This window comes from Podarcis muralis, chromosome 5, assembly GCF_964188315.1.
Source record: "Podarcis muralis chromosome 5, rPodMur119.hap1.1, whole genome shotgun sequence".
Classification (NCBI taxonomy): Eukaryota; Metazoa; Chordata; class Lepidosauria; order Squamata; family Lacertidae; genus Podarcis; species Podarcis muralis.
The window spans coordinates 33234122-33251348 of record NC_135659.1 but is presented as its reverse complement, the minus strand read 5'-3'; the positions used below and the strand labels follow the sequence as shown (position 1 = coordinate 33251348).

At 43.3% G+C, this 17227-nt stretch overlaps 2 protein-coding genes across 3 annotated transcripts in view; one reads left to right on the top strand and one right to left on the bottom strand.

The window, feature by feature from the left end:
• TTLL7 (tubulin tyrosine ligase like 7) overlaps positions 1–16182 on the bottom strand; it is an 89845-nt gene extending 73663 nt beyond the window's left edge. The window contains exon 1 of one of the 2 annotated variants that reach the window (XM_077928530.1): positions 15720–16182. The gene's annotated coding sequence lies outside the window, so the exon portion shown is untranslated. Of the gene's footprint in view, positions 1–5559; positions 5643–15719 lie in introns of those variants that run through there. The other variant, XM_028732974.2, reaches the window with a different exon arrangement.
• A 214-nt stretch (positions 16183–16396) lies between these two features.
• The window catches only part of PRKACB (protein kinase cAMP-activated catalytic subunit beta), a 56824-nt gene continuing 55993 nt past the window's right edge, over positions 16397–17227 (top strand). Inside the window, exon 1 of the mRNA XM_028732970.2 lies at positions 16397–16711. Coding sequence (XP_028588803.1) covers positions 16666–16711 — 46 coding nt within the window. The 5' untranslated portion in view covers positions 16397–16665. The remainder of the gene's footprint in view (positions 16712–17227) is intronic.

The window sequence follows — 17227 nt, the reverse complement described above, 5'->3', positions numbered from 1 at the left end:
CAGGAGTGCCTGGCGTGCTCTGGTCCATGGGGTCACGAAGAGTTGGACACAACTGAACGACTAAACAACAACTGTACATACAGTATATATGTATATGTGGTACCAAGGCGGCAGAAGATCCCACCCACCTACCCCTCTCCTGCCGTGAAAATGTAAAGGCCCGCCTCGGCTGCCTCCGAATTGCAAACAGATGGGATGTAGCAACCGGAGAAGCAGCGATTCTGGTCTCTCCAGCCGGTGCATCGGCTGCTCATCTTCTTCGGCTGCTGCAGCAGCAGGGCTGACTCAGTTTCCCTGCAAGCAACAGCAACGAGGTGCATCGGGGAAAGGTTGCTCTTTCCTGGGCTTCATGCACCGCATCATCAGGGCTCCAGTGAGCAGATGGCATAGGCAAACTCCGGGCCCCCCAGATGTTTGGGACTACAATTCCCATTATCCCTGACCACTAGTCCTGTTAGCTAGGGATGATGGGAATTGTAGTCCAAAACACCTGGAGGGCCGGAGTTTGCCTATGCCTGTGCGAGATAGCTTTACTTGGAACAGGGTTTCCCAAGCTTGAGTCTCCAGCTGTTTTTGGACTACAACTCCCATCATAACCTAGTTAGCAGGACCAGTGGTCAGGGGTGAAGGTAACTATCGTCCAAAAACAGCTGGAGATCCAAGCTTGGGAAACCCTGATTTGGAAGTAAAGCCTGCCAGTTTATAAAGTAAGTGCATGTAATAAGGATCGCAACACCGCCCTGTTCCCGATTATAATCATGCAGCCTCACACGCACAAATTGGCTGCTTTTCCTTGCTGTTCTCTTGCTAATATTACTTCTCCAATTCCCTTCTCTCCCTCCTCACTGGAGAGCTGCACCCAATCAAGCACCATACTCGCCCTGGCTTTCCTATAGCCTTCCTAGCTCCTTCCAGATGTTTTGGACTACAATTCCCATTGACCTTGTCTGTTAGCTGTGCTGGCTGGGGGCTGATGGGAGTTGTAGTTCAATAAGCTTCCACGAAGCTGGCTACCCCTGCTCTACATACTTAGGAACATCCCATTGAACTCAATGGGACTGGATTCTGAGTGGGCACATATAGAATTGCATTGTTAACAGGCCATTATAAGGAGGGCAAAATGTTATCCCTTGCTCGTCTCTTTTCCAAGGCCTGACAGACAGAAGATTCTAATTTGCATCTGAGAAATCATGGCTTACACCACCCAGACTAAAATGGCACACCCCTATTTATTTATTAAAACCACTTAATGTTCTGGGGGTTTTTTTATCTGTAAGTGGTGCGCTGCACTGGTTGTCGATTTGCTACCACACCAGGTTCAAGGTACTTGTATTAATTCACAAAGCCCTAGACCAGTGTTTCTCAACCATCAATCTCCGAGTAATGCAAGATTCTAGGAGGTTCCATGTTTCCTTTTGAAAATGAGGCACAGCAGAGACTGTGGTGTCTTTATGATATATGGTTTATTTACACTTATATGTAAAACATGAGCCTACAATGGAGGGGTTCACAGCATCAACATCCCAAAAAGGTTGTGTTTCTCCTATAGCCACAGTTTTAGATTCAAGCAGAAATCAGCCATGGCTGGCTGGCTGGCTCTCTCTCTCTCTGCCTTTCCAACCTGCTGTTCTTTTCTAGATCACATAATACACACACTTTTCAACTCTAAACTCTGGGTTTTGTCTGTCTAACTATCTAAGAGCTGGAGTAGGGGCCCCACTCATTTACTATCCGGCACAAAGACCCCTTTCTTTTTCTCTCTTAATGTCCCACCACCATTCCTTTCTTTTCTTAACGACCTACCACCCCAGGCAGTTACCGCAACACAGGAAGCTAGCCTGGTTTATTTAGATTTTAATGCTTGCTGGATCCAGGGATTAAAGAGGTCCAGCGCCCAGTTTAGCACCCAAAGCCTTGATTCAATTCAAACACTTACTGGGTCCAGGGATTATAGGTGTCTGGCACCCACAAACTCATACCAGTACCTTTTGTAGGTGATGCAAGCAATGTATGCATGACTCAACTTGTACAGACAAATTGTCATGTCTTCCCTTTCCGCTGCATGGATGCCTAGCAATATATGATGACTGAGTTTTCTCCACCAGCTTCCACCTCCTTTACATGCAAGGAACAAGAGTAAAGCACTCGTCTTAGCACTAGGCAGCGGACATCCCTTGTATTTCATCCTATGGTTATCACCACGCTCCCTGTGGCATCACAATGCATCCCACCATGGTTCCAAATGAACCCTGCTCCTGATCCCATCAATGATCAAAGTATGCCAAGCGCAACCTGAGTGCTATGGCCGGCCTTCTGTTAGAACCTTCTAATCACACAAATAGCTATTAGTATATAACTTTGCCAGTCATCCTGCTATGCTTAGAATGATACGGAATGGATAGTTTAGGCAAGCAGGTGCCACCAGCATGAATAATATTTATTCTGCTCTTCTATTTAATCTATATTTTGAACAGTGGATGGTGCAAGTGTAAAACCACATATGAGAAAGTTTAACACCAAACCCATCTGAATCAGAAGGAAAACGCTGAGCAGGCAACTGTTGAAAGAGTACGTAAACTAGCCCATAACCCTTTTTTCACAGTTGCCAGTCAGATGCTTATGAGAAGCATGCAAGGCATGTGGACGCAGCAGCCCTCAAGTTAGGGAGAGTTGTTGTGTATACTGTATTGTTTTGACTTTTATGTAGTTTTTCTTCTTTAAATTAGATATGTCACCTAGAAGGGGACGCGGGTGGCGCTGTGGGTTAAACCACAGAGCCTAGGACTTGCCAATCAGAAGGTCGGCGGTTCGAATCCCCGCAACGGGGTGAGCTCCCGTTGCTCAGTCCCTGTTCCTGCCAACCTAGCAGTCCGAAAGCACATCAATGTGCAAGTAGATAAATAGGTACCACTCCAGCAGGAAGGTAAACGGCGTTTCCGTGCACTGCTCTGGTTCGCCAGAAGCAGCTGAGTCATGCTGGCCACATGACCCGGAAGCTGTCTGCGGACAAACGCCGGCTCCCTTGGCCTATAGAGCGAGATGAACACCGCAACGCCAGAGTCGGCCACAACTGGACCTAATGGTCAGGGGTCCCCTTTACCTTTACCTTAAGTCACCTAGAGAGCACCAAACAAGCACCAAGTATGCCATAATATAAATATGACTGCTCTACTGATGCAACACTTGGTGAAGGTTTTAGGCAGTTTAAATGGGACATTTGTGAATGATGTGCGAACTGCAAAACAGACATACATCACTCTAGTTACAGATAGGTAACCATGTTGGTCTGCCCTAGCCGAAACAAACTTAAAAAATTCCTTCCAGTAGCACCTTAGAGACCAACTAAGTTTGTTACTGGTATGAGCTTTTGTGTGCATGCACACTTCTCCAGATATCTGAAGAAGTGTGCATGCACATGAAAGCTCATACCAATAACAGACTTAGTTGGTCTCTAAGGTGCTACTGGGAGGAATTTTTTTATACGTCACTCTAAATATTGATGTAAAATTGAAATTTGGCTATGATAGTCTTATTACAAGAATTTGTTAGTGCTTGGTTTAAAAAGTTATTGGTTATGTTCAGGAATTTACATAGTAATGTTTCTATTTATTCTTTCTTGTAAGATGCTCTGAATACTTGTAAAAAGAGCAGGATATAAATAATAAAAAGCAGCAAAATAACAGAATAGATTATGGAAACAGAGAGTAGAGGATTCTCATTTATTTTAGGACTCTGTTTAAGCTGCAAATTTTAACGCAATATGGCAGAACAGTTCACTGCAGGGTTCCAACTTGTCTTGCATTCTGAAGAATTTGTATTAACTCACAAAAAGCCTAAACAACATGGGCCCAGAGTACTTTACAGACTTTCATTCCTTATTGCAGCACCTTGAACACTGAGATCTTCTGATGGGGGGATTTTGGTGGTCCCCTATACTCCTGAGTTTGTGTCTTGCCTCCTTAGATTGTATGCCTGACAGCAGGGACTATCTGCACACTGCCACGACAGCCCATTTTGGCTGCAGAGTGAGATAAAAAAATCTTTACATAAATAAATGTATTCTATTTATTTATTTATTTATTCATCCATTTAACAACATTTATATACCAACTGATTGTAACAAAACCTCCAAACAGTTTAGATGAGATTTGGTCATGTTTCTTATTGAATGATACTTCTACATTGACTGCTGTTTAATATTTATAAAGCACTTGCTACAACTGTTCTAAAAACTAGTTAAGATTCATGCCTGGTTATCAGTGATGCGTAATGGCATCCTCAGAGAAGTGATATGCAAAAAGGGAGGCAAGCTAGAGTCTTATAAAAGGATATGGTGGCGTTTGTTTCTGCTTTGCGGAAGAAACCTCAAGGAATACACACCCACTTGGATACACAACGTTTTCTTTGTTTCCTTTTTCTCTTTAATAAAAGAAGCAGTCACATTTTCTAACTCTGTAAAATAAAATAAACCCAGGAGGAGGAACCCAAAGGTTTTTTCCTCAAGTACAAATCACATCTGAACCCTTCTTCCCAGTGAGTATCCGTTGTTCTTCAGCTAACCAGATCTGCCTATTCTATCTCAGTCCCAGTCAGTTTTATTGCACATAGCCAAAGGCTGCCGCAATGTACACAGAATTATTTGACAGTTAAAAGTAAATATACTGAATTGGTAAAAAAAGGCTTAAAACATTTATATTATTAAAACATTACATACTCTAAACAAAGCTATAAAAGTACCCCAATGTACAAATAAAAACATTAAACAATAAAATTCATAAGCTAAAATCATCACATGGTCACTAATGTTAAAAACAATATCAATTGATACAGTGTGCAATTTATACTCAGAGTTTGGTGACAAAGATAGAGCATAGCCTGAGGTAGATAGATAGGATCAAATAAATTCATCTCCTTTACAGTTAATGGCTACCTTGGCTATATAATTTGCTCTAATTTTCCTGGCAGCAGTTGCAAAAAGTGCTACCCGCCAGGTCACATACTTATCTGTGTCTGCAAGGAGATATAACATCATATCGAGGGGGTTCTGGCCAGGGGACCCTGTCATTATAGGTACCAAAAATCTTTTTCTTGCATCATTATATAACGGACAGTGCAAGATATAATGCATAAGGTCCTCTACTTCAGAACATCCCCTAATGCAAACGCCTATTCTATCATGAGTTCACAAATGCCTAGCAAAGGAGTGATTTATTTATTGTCTTGGCTGTCACTACAGAAGCCACAATAATATGTGAAGAGTCTCGCCTAAAGCTCTTTTCTCCCTGTATATCCTTCTCAGAAGTGTACACACTTCAAATGGACTGGGGAGCTGTAATTTCCTACAGCAATACGTTTTCTAATATTTCTTGAGGTGAATGTCTTTCTTCCCAGTGCTCTCTAAACGCTCTGTTTAGCAGATATTATACAGAAAAAGTCAGCGTACTCTAAAGGTATTTTTTTTCTCTCTGCTGAGTACTTTGAAAGTAAAATTCGTAAACAAAAAGCAAATTACATCACACAAAGCAAAGCTGCTGCCTCCTACAGTAAGGGAGTACTCACAGTCTGATTCAAGCAGCTCTGAAATGACCTAAACTTTCCCATCAGCTTCAGGCCCCAGCTTTTTTCAAAGGCCACATGTAGGTTCACTGATGTTTACAAGAGTTGTCCTGGGCAACCAAATGGAACACAGAGATTTAAAGGGACAACTTCCAGACTAGATACTATCTTCACCAAATATTATTTTACTGCTTGTCCCGTTCTTGAAAAAAAGGAGTTATGGGGAAGCCGTTGATGTGAAGAGAAACAAAACAAACTACAATTTTTTCTGTATCTCCTCCCCTTTTAAAGGGAAGAAAAGTTGCCCCGTTTTCAACGAGTATGTGGAATTTCTTAGCACGATGACGGTATTTAATCATTCAGAAATAATTAGAAAGTCACACCCTTCCCTCTTTGTACTTCACAATATATTTCATGCTTTACCTGCATTTAGATAGCAAGATCAGCTCCCTCTAGTGACAAACATATAATGTATTTGTCCATACAGAGGTCGTTTCAGGATAACATAACCAATTACAGGTTGTATGCTGTTTGTGAACAGACTCCTCCACCTGCTCCAAGGACTATTAATGTCAACAACAGGTTGCCAGAGAAGAGGCAGGTGGTACTGAAAGCAAAAGTGCTGCAGCTCCTTGAATGCAATCCTATACCAACTTACAGGGAAGTAAGCCCAGTTAAACTCCGTGGGACTTGCTTCTCAGTAAACGTACTTAAGAATGCAGCGTTATGATCTCCTCAAACAACGACTGGGCTCAAAGCAATGCAACAGCAAACAAACAAACGCTCACACATTTAATGCATTTATTTATCAAAGCTATTTCTAACCTGCCCTTTATTTCACAATGGATCTACAGGTGAGGTAGAATACACAACCACAACACAAAATACATAAAAACTAATCAAAACTAACCAACATAAACCATAAAAGTAGCAAATAATAAGAACAACGGCTCAAAAGTTTGCACGCATTTGCTTCTAATCGGAGTTGAAATTGTCTAGTGGAAATTGATATTTTACATATAAAATACAGTACTGCTAAAGCCAAGTCCTTGAAAGTAACAAGTACTGGGATCTGAAAAGTCAACAAACTTCAAAGCATAATTTAAATAGTAACAACAACAACAACAACAACAACAGCAGCAGCAGCAGCAATTGTTTCCTGTTAACCCCACCATGCAGATCTCCAACTATGACCCTATGGGTTTCATCTTAGGTCCACCCTTCCCCCCCCCCACCAGATCCTGCCCTGGCTCTGCCCCTAAGCACATATATTTTAACCCCACCCAGAAGATCAGGGTTTTTCCAATCAAGAGTGGACAACCCAGTTCTTCACCATGATAATAAACTGTGTGCACCTATCCCCAGGCACATGATTCATCAGAGAAGTTTTGTTTATCTTGTAGGGCAGTGTCCAAGCTGAACCCTCCAAATGGCACACAAGCGCACACAAAACAGCTCGCCATTGGCTTGGAGCCAAGAAAGCCCCCTTCTATGGTGTCTGGGGTATCAGCTTCATTTCCCCCACAGAATGGCAAGCAGAAGCCCAAACTTCACTCAAGCAAGAAGGACGATATTGACATCAGCCCCCCTGCTGGAAGGATCCAACACAGGGACCAACAATTCAGCAGGGCAGAGCTGGGCCAGCCACTGATCCACTGGATCCTATACCAGTCCATCTCTCAGAGAGTGATTCAACCTAGGCTTCTAAGCTGCGCCAGCCTGGTCCTGGTACAGCACACCCACACCCACCCCACTGCAAAAAGATCAGTCTCCCCACCACCATTCTGATCTGTAGAAGGAAGTAAGCCTTTGGATGTTCTAATGCAGCAGTGGCACTGCCACTCCAATTATCCCTTCAATTGTCTCCTATTGGGCAACTGTCCCCTGATTTGTGATCCAGTCTTTTTATGGAATAATAATTTAACAGTTCTAGGAATGGTTTCCCTGCCTTCAGTTTATGGAGTTTGCAGCTTTTTTCTGTTTTATATTCTATCTTATTTTCTTCTAATATACGCCATTTCCATAAATTTTGTTTGCAAAGTGGTTTGTTGTTGTTTAGCCATGTCCAACTCTTCATGACCCCACAGACTAAAGCACGCCAGGCACTCCTGTCTTCCACTGCCTCCCGCAGTTTGGTCAAACTCATGCTGGTAGCTTTGAGAACACTGTCCAACCATCTCATCCTCTGTCGTCCCCTTCTCCTTGTGCCCTCCATCTTTCCCAACATCAGGGTCTTTTCCAGGGAGTCTTCTCTTCTCATGAGGTGGCCAAAGTCTTGGAGCCTCAGCTTCAGGATCTGTCCTTCTAGTGAGCACTCAGGGCTGAATTCCTTAAAAATGGATAGGTTTGATCTTCTTGCAGTCCATGGGACTCTCAAGAGTCTCCTCCAGCACCATAATTCAAGAGCATCAATTCTTCGGCGATCAGCCTTCTTTATGGTCCAGCTCTCTTTACAAAGTGGTTTATAAATCTGCAAATAAGTAGCTTGTTGTTTGGCTTTTGAGATATCTGGATATCTGTTTCAATCATATCTGGATATCTGTTTCAATTATAGCAAAAGGCAGCAATGTAGAGGCAAAGGATGTGATGGCCCGCACTGCTTCTTAACACCAAGAGTGAGTGGGAAAGCAAGAGGAGATGTGTGTACAAGGATGCCCTCTGTTGTGCTGAACTGTCTAAACTCTGACCATAAACAGATTTATCTTTCAGAGTTCCTCAGTCCATTAACAACCACAAGGCTCCTTTAGAAGTGTTTGTGGCTGCTGCCTAATCTTCTGCATTTCTTGCATGTATACGGTATGGCAAAATGACCAATGAACCCTAGCCTGTCCTCTGCAGATTTCCTCTCTCCGTGTCCATGGAAGGTGGAGGAACATCTGTTACTTTTACTATAGTTTTGAATTTCCCATGGGAAATTTCCTTCCTCTTTGGGGCTGAGCATGCTTTGGATACAGCACCTTATTTGAAAGCACAGCAGTGGCGTATCTCTGATCCTGGCTTGATGCATGGGTAAGAATGCTTCACTCGAGCCCAGGCTAAAAACAGGCATAAAGGTTGAATAATTGGTTCTCGGTCCCCAGAGACCAGGAGATTTCTGGGAGCTGCTGTGTGCTTTGAGCAGAGGTTAACCTTTCTCATATTCCAATCTAAATAATTTACCCTCTTCCATTTCCCCCATCATTTGGAGCCCTCTACTTATTTGTTGATTCCTCTCTCTCTCTCTCTCTCTCTCTCTCTCTCTCTCGCCATCATTCTTATGTGAAAGATGAAATGATTGATTGATATGCCTAATATCAAAATGCTAAAGATGATGATATGCTAAAGATGATGATGGTTTCTGAGTATTTCAAAAGAAGCCAAGCCCTTAGAGCACTGAGGGAACATTGAAAAATCTTATCAGCTAACTATTATTTCTGGTTACAGATGGGTAGCCGTGTTGGTCTGCCATAGTCATAGTCATAGTGTATCTGAAGAAGTGTGCATGCACACGAAAGCTCATACCAAGAACTAACTTAGTTGGTCTTTAAGGTGCTACTGGAAGGAATTTTTTTTGTATTATTTCTGGGATCTTGTTGTGGTTTATTTGTTCGTTTCCCTACTTCTGGGTTTTCAGAGCAGCTCTTCTGTTTAAATGCATTAACACACCCTCCAACATTTCTCTGATGAAAATAGAGGTGTCCTATTCAAATAATAATAATAATAATAATAATAATAATAATAATAATAATAATAATAATACCCCACCCATCTGACTGGGTTGCCCCAGCCACTCTGGGCTTCCAGCATTTATAAAAGCATAATAAAACATTAAACATTTTTAAAAAGCATTAAAAAAAATTCCTATGCAGATGGTTCTGATGGTTGTACTGTATCTCATTTTCTTGGCTCAGGGGTCACATAACTCCATACCCTCCAAAATGTATCCAATGAAAATAGGGATGTCCTTAAGAAAAGCAGGACATTCTGGGATCAAATCAGAAACCGGGACGGCTTCTGTAAATCTAGGACTGTCCCTGAAAAATAGGGACACTTGGAGGATCTGCATTAAAGGTGTTGCCTAAATCTTACTACGATGACCCTGAAAAACAGCCACCGTCCCCCAGTTCTGCTCTTGTAATGTGAAACTCCAGGCAATGAGGAAGAAATATTGCCTCAGTGCGAGTCCTGTTAAATGCCGCTTGCTCAGGCCATGGCTTGAAGCGAAAACAGGCATCCATTTTCCTAGCAAATGAGACTAAGTGGCAGAATTCATTAATAATTTATACACTTAGCCCATCGATTTTGACTCTCGTCTCCAGCAGGTTGTCCCATATTGCGTGTCAGGAAGAATCAGCTTTGCCCCTTAAGGTACAGGCATGCCTGCAATTTGTCTCCTGCATTGTTTCTCTAAAAGGAAAATTGTGAGTTTTTTGTTTTTGTTTTTTAAATAATTACTCAGGGTAATCTACATGGCAAATAAAACAAAGCAGAGAGCAAATCCGGTGAGATCAGCTCTTTCTCTGTAACAGAAGCCATACAGGAAAAAAACACGTTAATTTATTATCTCTGGGTTAGCTCAATCAGTAGAGCATGAGGGTTGGGCTAAATCTTTGGGTTGCAGGTTCGAGCCCCAGATGGGCAAAAGATTCCTGCATTGCAGGGGATGAACTAGATGACCCTCTCAGAGGTACCTAAATCACTGAAGATTTACTTCGACTATGATTATGAAGTACAAGGAAAGTGGAATTGGCAAAAGGAATTTTTCTGGGGAAGATGCAGCGAAACAGGAAGGGCAATCCCGGCCCATTCATATACAATTCTCAGTCTCCAGTTTAAGTTATAAAATATAAAGAAAAGTTAATAGATTTGATTATAATTAGAATATTGTTTTTGTAGAATTATATTGGAAAACTGCTACATTCAGTTACAAGGAAATTCAGATGGGAAGGATTAGAGGAAGTCAAGCAATAAGTTTATGAGGTTGGAATTTTAATTAATTAATTAATCTGTATTGTTTATATTTTTTGTTGTGATTTGTTGTATTTGTTTCATTTCCTACTTGTTCTTTTTTATTTTTGTCTCATTTGTTTTATAGTATGTGCTATATGTGTAAGAAACTTAATAAATATTATTGGGGAAAAATAAAAATAAAGTATATGACTCATAGGGACGCGGGTGGCGCTGTGGGTAAAAGCCTCAGCGCCTAGGGCTTGCCGATCAAAAGGTTGGCGGTTCGAATCCCCGCGGCGGGGTGCGCTCCCGTTGCTCGGCCCCAGCGCCTGCCAACCTAGCAGTTCGAAAGCACCTCCGGGTGCAAGTAGATAAATAGGGACCGCTTACTGGCGGGAAGGTAAACGGCGTTCCATGTGCTGCGCTGGCTCGCCAGATGCGGCTTTGTCACGCTGGCCACGTGACCCAGAAGTGTCTCCGGACAGCGCTGGCTCCCGGCCTCTTAAGTGAGATGGGCGCACAACCCTAGAGTCTGTCAAGACTGGCCCGTACGGGCAGGGGTACCTTTACCTTTATATGACTCATAATATCCCATTAATAGATTAAATAAATAATACCCCCTCCCCCAAGAAAATGAGGCTGTAATCTAATGGACACTTACTTGGGAAACAACCCCCATTGTAGTCAGTAGCACTTACTTTAGATCTAAGCATGCTTAAATCATGCTACCATTTTGAGAACCACAGAATTGTAGAGCTGGAAGCGACCACGAGGGTCATCTAGTCCAACCCCCTGCAATGCAGAAATTTTTTGCCCAACATGGGGCTCAAATGGGGGAGGGGGCAAGGCACACTGGGCACCACACTGCGGAGGTGGCACTTACCATGGGGCCTGCAGTGCTCCCAAGCCACACATCTCTCCTGGGAGTGACGTGGTGGCTCGGGCCCCGGCTGGCTCCACGCTGCCCGAAAAAGCAACGTGGACCTGCAGACCACCAGAGCGCAATGCGGTTTGGGCACTGGGATTCCAGCATGCCCTGCCCCATCTCATCCCAGGCACCTAAGCGGCTAGCTACGCAGCTGCCTTGAACCCACAACCCTGAAATTAAATCACACTCAGCACAGTGGGAATCATTTCTGAATTAACATGTCTAAGATCAGACTGTAAGAAATTCCAAAGAAATAAGCCAACAATTACGAGCTCTGTAGGGAATGGCTGGATACTTCTCTGGGGGGTTACTTAGAGTGAGTCATTATTTGGAAGAGAGCTCCCAAGATCACTTTGTTACAGGATTTGATGCCAAAGTGTTAAGAACAATCAGTTTTCGACTGTGCAAGTGCCCCTTGCTTGTCTCTCTAATCTACCTCATTTAAGGCTATTCCATTAATTTCCTTAAACACATATTTTTAAAAAGGAACGTTTTAATGTACTTTACACTGCTTGGCTTAAGTAGAAGTGAACTGTAAACTATCTAATTAGACTGGCCTAGGAGCAAATTATGCTACATGCAAATGCATATAATGAAGCCCCAAGTTTTCATTTTCTTTCAGTACTGTAATTACCAGTAAAACGCCCTCTAAATACTGGTGGAACAGAAAGGATTTTTTTCTGCTTAAAAAATGCCCCCGGTTGCTTTTCCCTCTGAAAGGTCCCAGATTTAAGAAGTCAGTGAATTTTAAATACTTCTGCAAGAGTTAAACCAAAGAACTCCAACCAGCATATCTGGCTATCAAAGGACACAGAATGTTCACATACAGTCTTCAGTTTTGCTTCCCCATATCTAGTCTCCCTCAACTGATTTCTCAGTCAATTTTCTAATAAAATATGAAAACCAATAATTGGTCCAAAAGAATATATATCTTATCCTTCCAATGTTATAGGATAAGAAGAACCTGTACTCCTGGTGTTTTCACAAAGCATCTTTCTTGAAGAGACCCAGAGAAATCTAGCCTGTTCTGTTATTTTTAATATGCAATAGAACAGAGACTACATTACTTTTATACTTTTTATAGGAACGAAGACACAGTAAGGACTTACTTCTGAAACATGTCTCGTACAATTGTCCTGCAAGGCACACCTGTCATTTCAATTTTTCATGTTTCAGTCTTCAGTTCTCCACGGAAGTTTGCTATTTTCTTTTAAAGGTTCTCATGAAAATTCACCAGCACTTTATTTTGAATATATCCTAATGTGCACATTTTTGCAAAGCCATTTTTCTTTCCGTAATTGATTTTTGTATGTTACAGTGGTACCTCGGGTTAAGAACTTAATTCATTCTGGAGGTCTGTTCTTAACCTGAGGTACCACTTTAGCTAATGGGGCCTCTCACTGCCGCCGTGCCACCACCACATGATTTCTGTTCTCATCCTGAAGCAAATGTATTTTTAATCTTTTTGACAGGTGCCCAGAGTGACTGTGGAAGCCCAGCCAGATGGGCGGGCTACAAATAATAAATTATTATTATTATTATTATTATTAACCGGAGGTACTACTTTTGGGTTAGCGGAGTCTGTGACCTGAAGTGTCAGTAACCTGAAGCGTCTGTAACCTGAGGTACCACTGTATTTTCATGAATATATGCAATTTTATGCAGACCTTTATACACATAACTTGGCTGGAGAACTGCACTATAAAATTGTGAGAAGTACCAATTTATAAAGCTGTATTTTGTCTTGCATATTGTTTTGAAAAGTGCAAATCAGGCAGGTTTGTCTTCAGCTGAGAATTGAATTAAACTTCTCCCCATCCCTAAATCCCAGGCTAACCAATTTGGAAGAAATGCATCCTTTAGATACTTTGACAGTAATACAGAAATCACTTTTCCATGACTTCATCATAAAATACAGTACTATTTTAACATCAGAGTAGAACAATGTGACAAGTCAGGTGGTAGAGAACTGCTTTTAAAATATTCCAGTGCCACTACTGCACTATAACATCTATTGTCTAACATCCAAGTGAACACAGGAGTGGACTATGTGCCTATTTGGAAAGTATAACACGGACCTGCAATAAACTGTTGTGGAGTACAGTGCTCTTGTTCAGAATGCCTGCCAGCTTTTCCAAGCCACTCCATTCAAATGTCCCCTTCTAGTTTTCTGTCCCTCTCATCAAACACACAGAGACAGAGAGCATTCCATGACCACTGAGCATGCTCAGTTTTCATTGTGCTTTTTGCTCCCCTCCCCTAATTCCCCCCCCCAAATATATATTTTTTATACTTCTATAACTTTTGTAGTTTATCAGAGTTTACTCCCTCTTGGGCATGGATACTGCTGCTTTTGCTTTGAAAGGATCCACACTCGGAAAATGAGTTTGCTCTTAACATAGAGGAAAGAGCATATTCAAATTTGACACTTATGTCTTTAACCATCTTCTAGAATAGATGACAGGCAGCTCATGGATAAACAGCACACTTCTGAAATTGGAATAGAATGCACCACCCAACCCCAAGAAGCAAAACCTCTCTCAATTTGAGGGCGAAAGAGGAAAAAAGCAACCCTGAGACACAATAAAGGTTGCCAGGGATTGCATAATGATAATGGTACAATATTTTATAGTGGAACTGCGAAAATGTAATAAAAAACACATCAGATTAAATATTTAAAAGCCTACCTCCTATCATACATTTCCTTCTGAGTGGTTTAGATCAGCAAAAACTGAAATTTCACCAACTATATCATAATTTCACAAAATTCACAATCATCCAATTATTAATTTAAAGGTGATGGTATAGCAGTGTGCATCAAAATTATTTTTTGAAAGATGTAGAAAAGGCAGTATACTGAGGAAAGTTGCAATGAAAGTCACCTAGCTATGAGTGCAACTACAAGGCTACTAAACCATACTTATGTTGCAGTCCAGTACCCATGGGCCTCTCAACACAGTGCAACTTAATTCTAGCTACAGAATTGCACATACTGTTAATTTCCAAAATTCGAAGTGTATCTGCTCAAGTTCACACGTGTATCTACAAATTTGAGGCGCCAATCACAAATACACTAACAGTGCAATTCCAATCATATCTCCTCAAAAGTCAGTCCTATTTATGGAATGGAGTTTTCTCTCGGGTAAATGTGATTAGGATAGCAGCCTAATTGAACTTGTTTCTGGGTACTGTAGTTTATTAAGGGTTGCTAGAAATAGTAACTCTGAGGGGTAAACTACAGTACCCATAATTCTTTGAGGAAAAGAGTGTGCTTAAAAGTTATGGTATGTACACACCAAAATAGAATTCCTCATAAAAATAAAACCTTGATCTCTAATATCAGATTACTAGAGAGCAAAAGGGTATAGTTACTCAGCAATTTAAAAAATGTACTCTGAATGTGTTCAAAGCCACTTTTTTTTACCGCAATAAATAATTATCATAATCATAACAGTATTCATGTGTTTGTGTTTCAGGTTTCAGGCCCTAGCTCAAAAACAAGCAATCATAAAACAACATGAAAACTCAATAGACAGAAGGAGCAAATGCATCATTAATCATTATTTTAAAACTGTAGCAACCTTCATAGCCACAGATGTAAATCGTGACTTTCATCATTGCAACCCATATCTAAACAAGAAAGGTTTAATTGCCTATTTTATTTTTTATTTACATTTATATAAACCATCCCTCGTTCCATAGGATCCTAAAACAGGGAACATATAATAAAATCCATATATCAATGTAAAAATTCATTTAAAAATCACATTTAATCAAGCAATTCAAAACAATTCAATTTGCCAACTTCCCACAAATGCTTCTGCACACATGCGTGTCTAAAGCCATTGTTTGAACACTGTTAGTGAGGGAGACAACTGCATCTCCATAGGGAGGGAGTTCCACAAATGAGGGCCACCACAAGGAAGACCCTACCCCTAGCTGATTGTTTTGTGGCAAGGTACACAAGCCTGTACACTAAAAGAAAGAAGATCTTGTTTGTTGCACCCCCAGATGAAAATAGCATCCATAGCAAGGCCTCCTCTGAAGACCAAAGTGTGTGGGCAGATTCAGATGGGCAGAAGCAGTAGCCCTCCAACTTCCAAACTGTTCAGGCCCGGAAAAGGGGTAACAACCACACTTTGAACAGAGCCCAGGAAGAAATTCAAAACTGTTGAAGAATGCACAGTATTGGTACGGCATGACTGCTGCATTTTGCATCAACTAAAAAGCTTCTGGGCACTTTTCAGAACCGTTCCACCACATACTGCACATACCATGACCTAAATATGAAAGGCAAACAAGAAACCTGTAACTGCAGCAAGATCCATCTTGAGAAAAAGGCCAGTTGGTGCACTTCTTGGAATCTGGAGCAAAGCTGAATCCAGGAGCAGTCCAAAAAACAACTGCACCCAGTGTGTCCAACAGAAATATGTCCCAAAGTACCGGTATCTTGTCTGGATTATACCTTTCCCCAACCTCCCTTTTGCCCCATATCCTATCTCTCACTGGCTTCCACATTAACAGTATAGATATAAGACTCAAGCACAGGATGAGGCATCCCAAGCCAAGGCGCGTTTATATGATCCATAAACCAAACTCCCACAAACTTCCATGGGTTTATCTACTCGGGAGGAGGAGTCGCAGCAGCGCGCGAAGGGCGCGTTAGATCCGCTGCTGAAATAAGTGCGGACTTGGGACTACTGCTTGCAAGTGCGGGTGAAGAAGGCAAAAAAAGGCTGGTCCCTCCGGGTGAATTATTTACTCGAGGGCAAAAGGAGGAAGAGTCTGAGGGGGAAAGCGAGGCCGGCAGGGGGCCTCCTCCTCCTCCTCCTCCTGCAAGAGCGTAGCCCTGCCAGGCCGCCGGGCAGGCGAAGCCGGAGCCCTTGCGAGCGTGAGGAGGAACGGCTGAGGAGAAGGAGGAGGCGCTTCAGCGGCCGTCATTTCCGCCGTGTATGTGTGTGTGTGGAGTCGGGGAGGGCAGGCGGACAAGCGGAAAGAAAGGAGGCAGGACCCGGAGGAGCCCTCGCCGCCTCCGACTTAGAGGCCGCCCGGAGCCCCCTTACTAGAGCGAGGGGGAGAGAAGCCGAAGGCCGAGCGCTGAGGGGAAAAAAGACCGAAGCGGCGACGCCACACTCCTTCCTCCTTCGCTTCTTGCCGGCTCCACAGAAGCCGCTCGGGATTCCCGCCCTTCTCCCTCCCTCCCTTTCTTTCCCCCCGCTGGACGGACGGAGCAGCCCGCCGGCCTCCCGGCCATGGGGAACGCCGCCACCGCCAAGAAGGGCAACGAGATCGAGAGCGGTGAGTTGGAAGCGGGCGACAAAGACCGGGGGGGAGGCAGGCCGGCTCTCTGCCGCCGCCCCGCCGCTCCTCCTCTCGCCAAGGTGCACCGGGACGGGCCGTGGCAGCAGCAAGGCCCTGCGGCCTAGTCTGGCGGGCTGCGGCACTGGCGGCAACCCGTGCGGCAGGCAGGCAGGCCGGCCCGCTCGCTGTGCCCCTTTGGCGCGGGGGTTCTGGGGGAACTGCTGCAGCCACGTCCCGCTCCGGGGGCTTAGGAGTAAGCGAGCTAACCGGTCCCCTCGCAAGGCTCAGGGGCAGATGCAGAGCCCCCTCCCCGGGGGGGTGGTGCAGAGGAGCTCCATGGATGCCCCCCACCCGGAGGCCGCTGCTGCTGCGTGTCCCCGGCATCCCCACCTAGGTGCATCTCTCCGCTTAGGCCGGCCTAGTCCCAACCCGGAGGAGGCCAATGAATGGGAGCGGGTGGGGTCTATTTCTCCCGCCCCAGTCGCTCTTGGTAAAACTCTTGGCCCTCGCAGT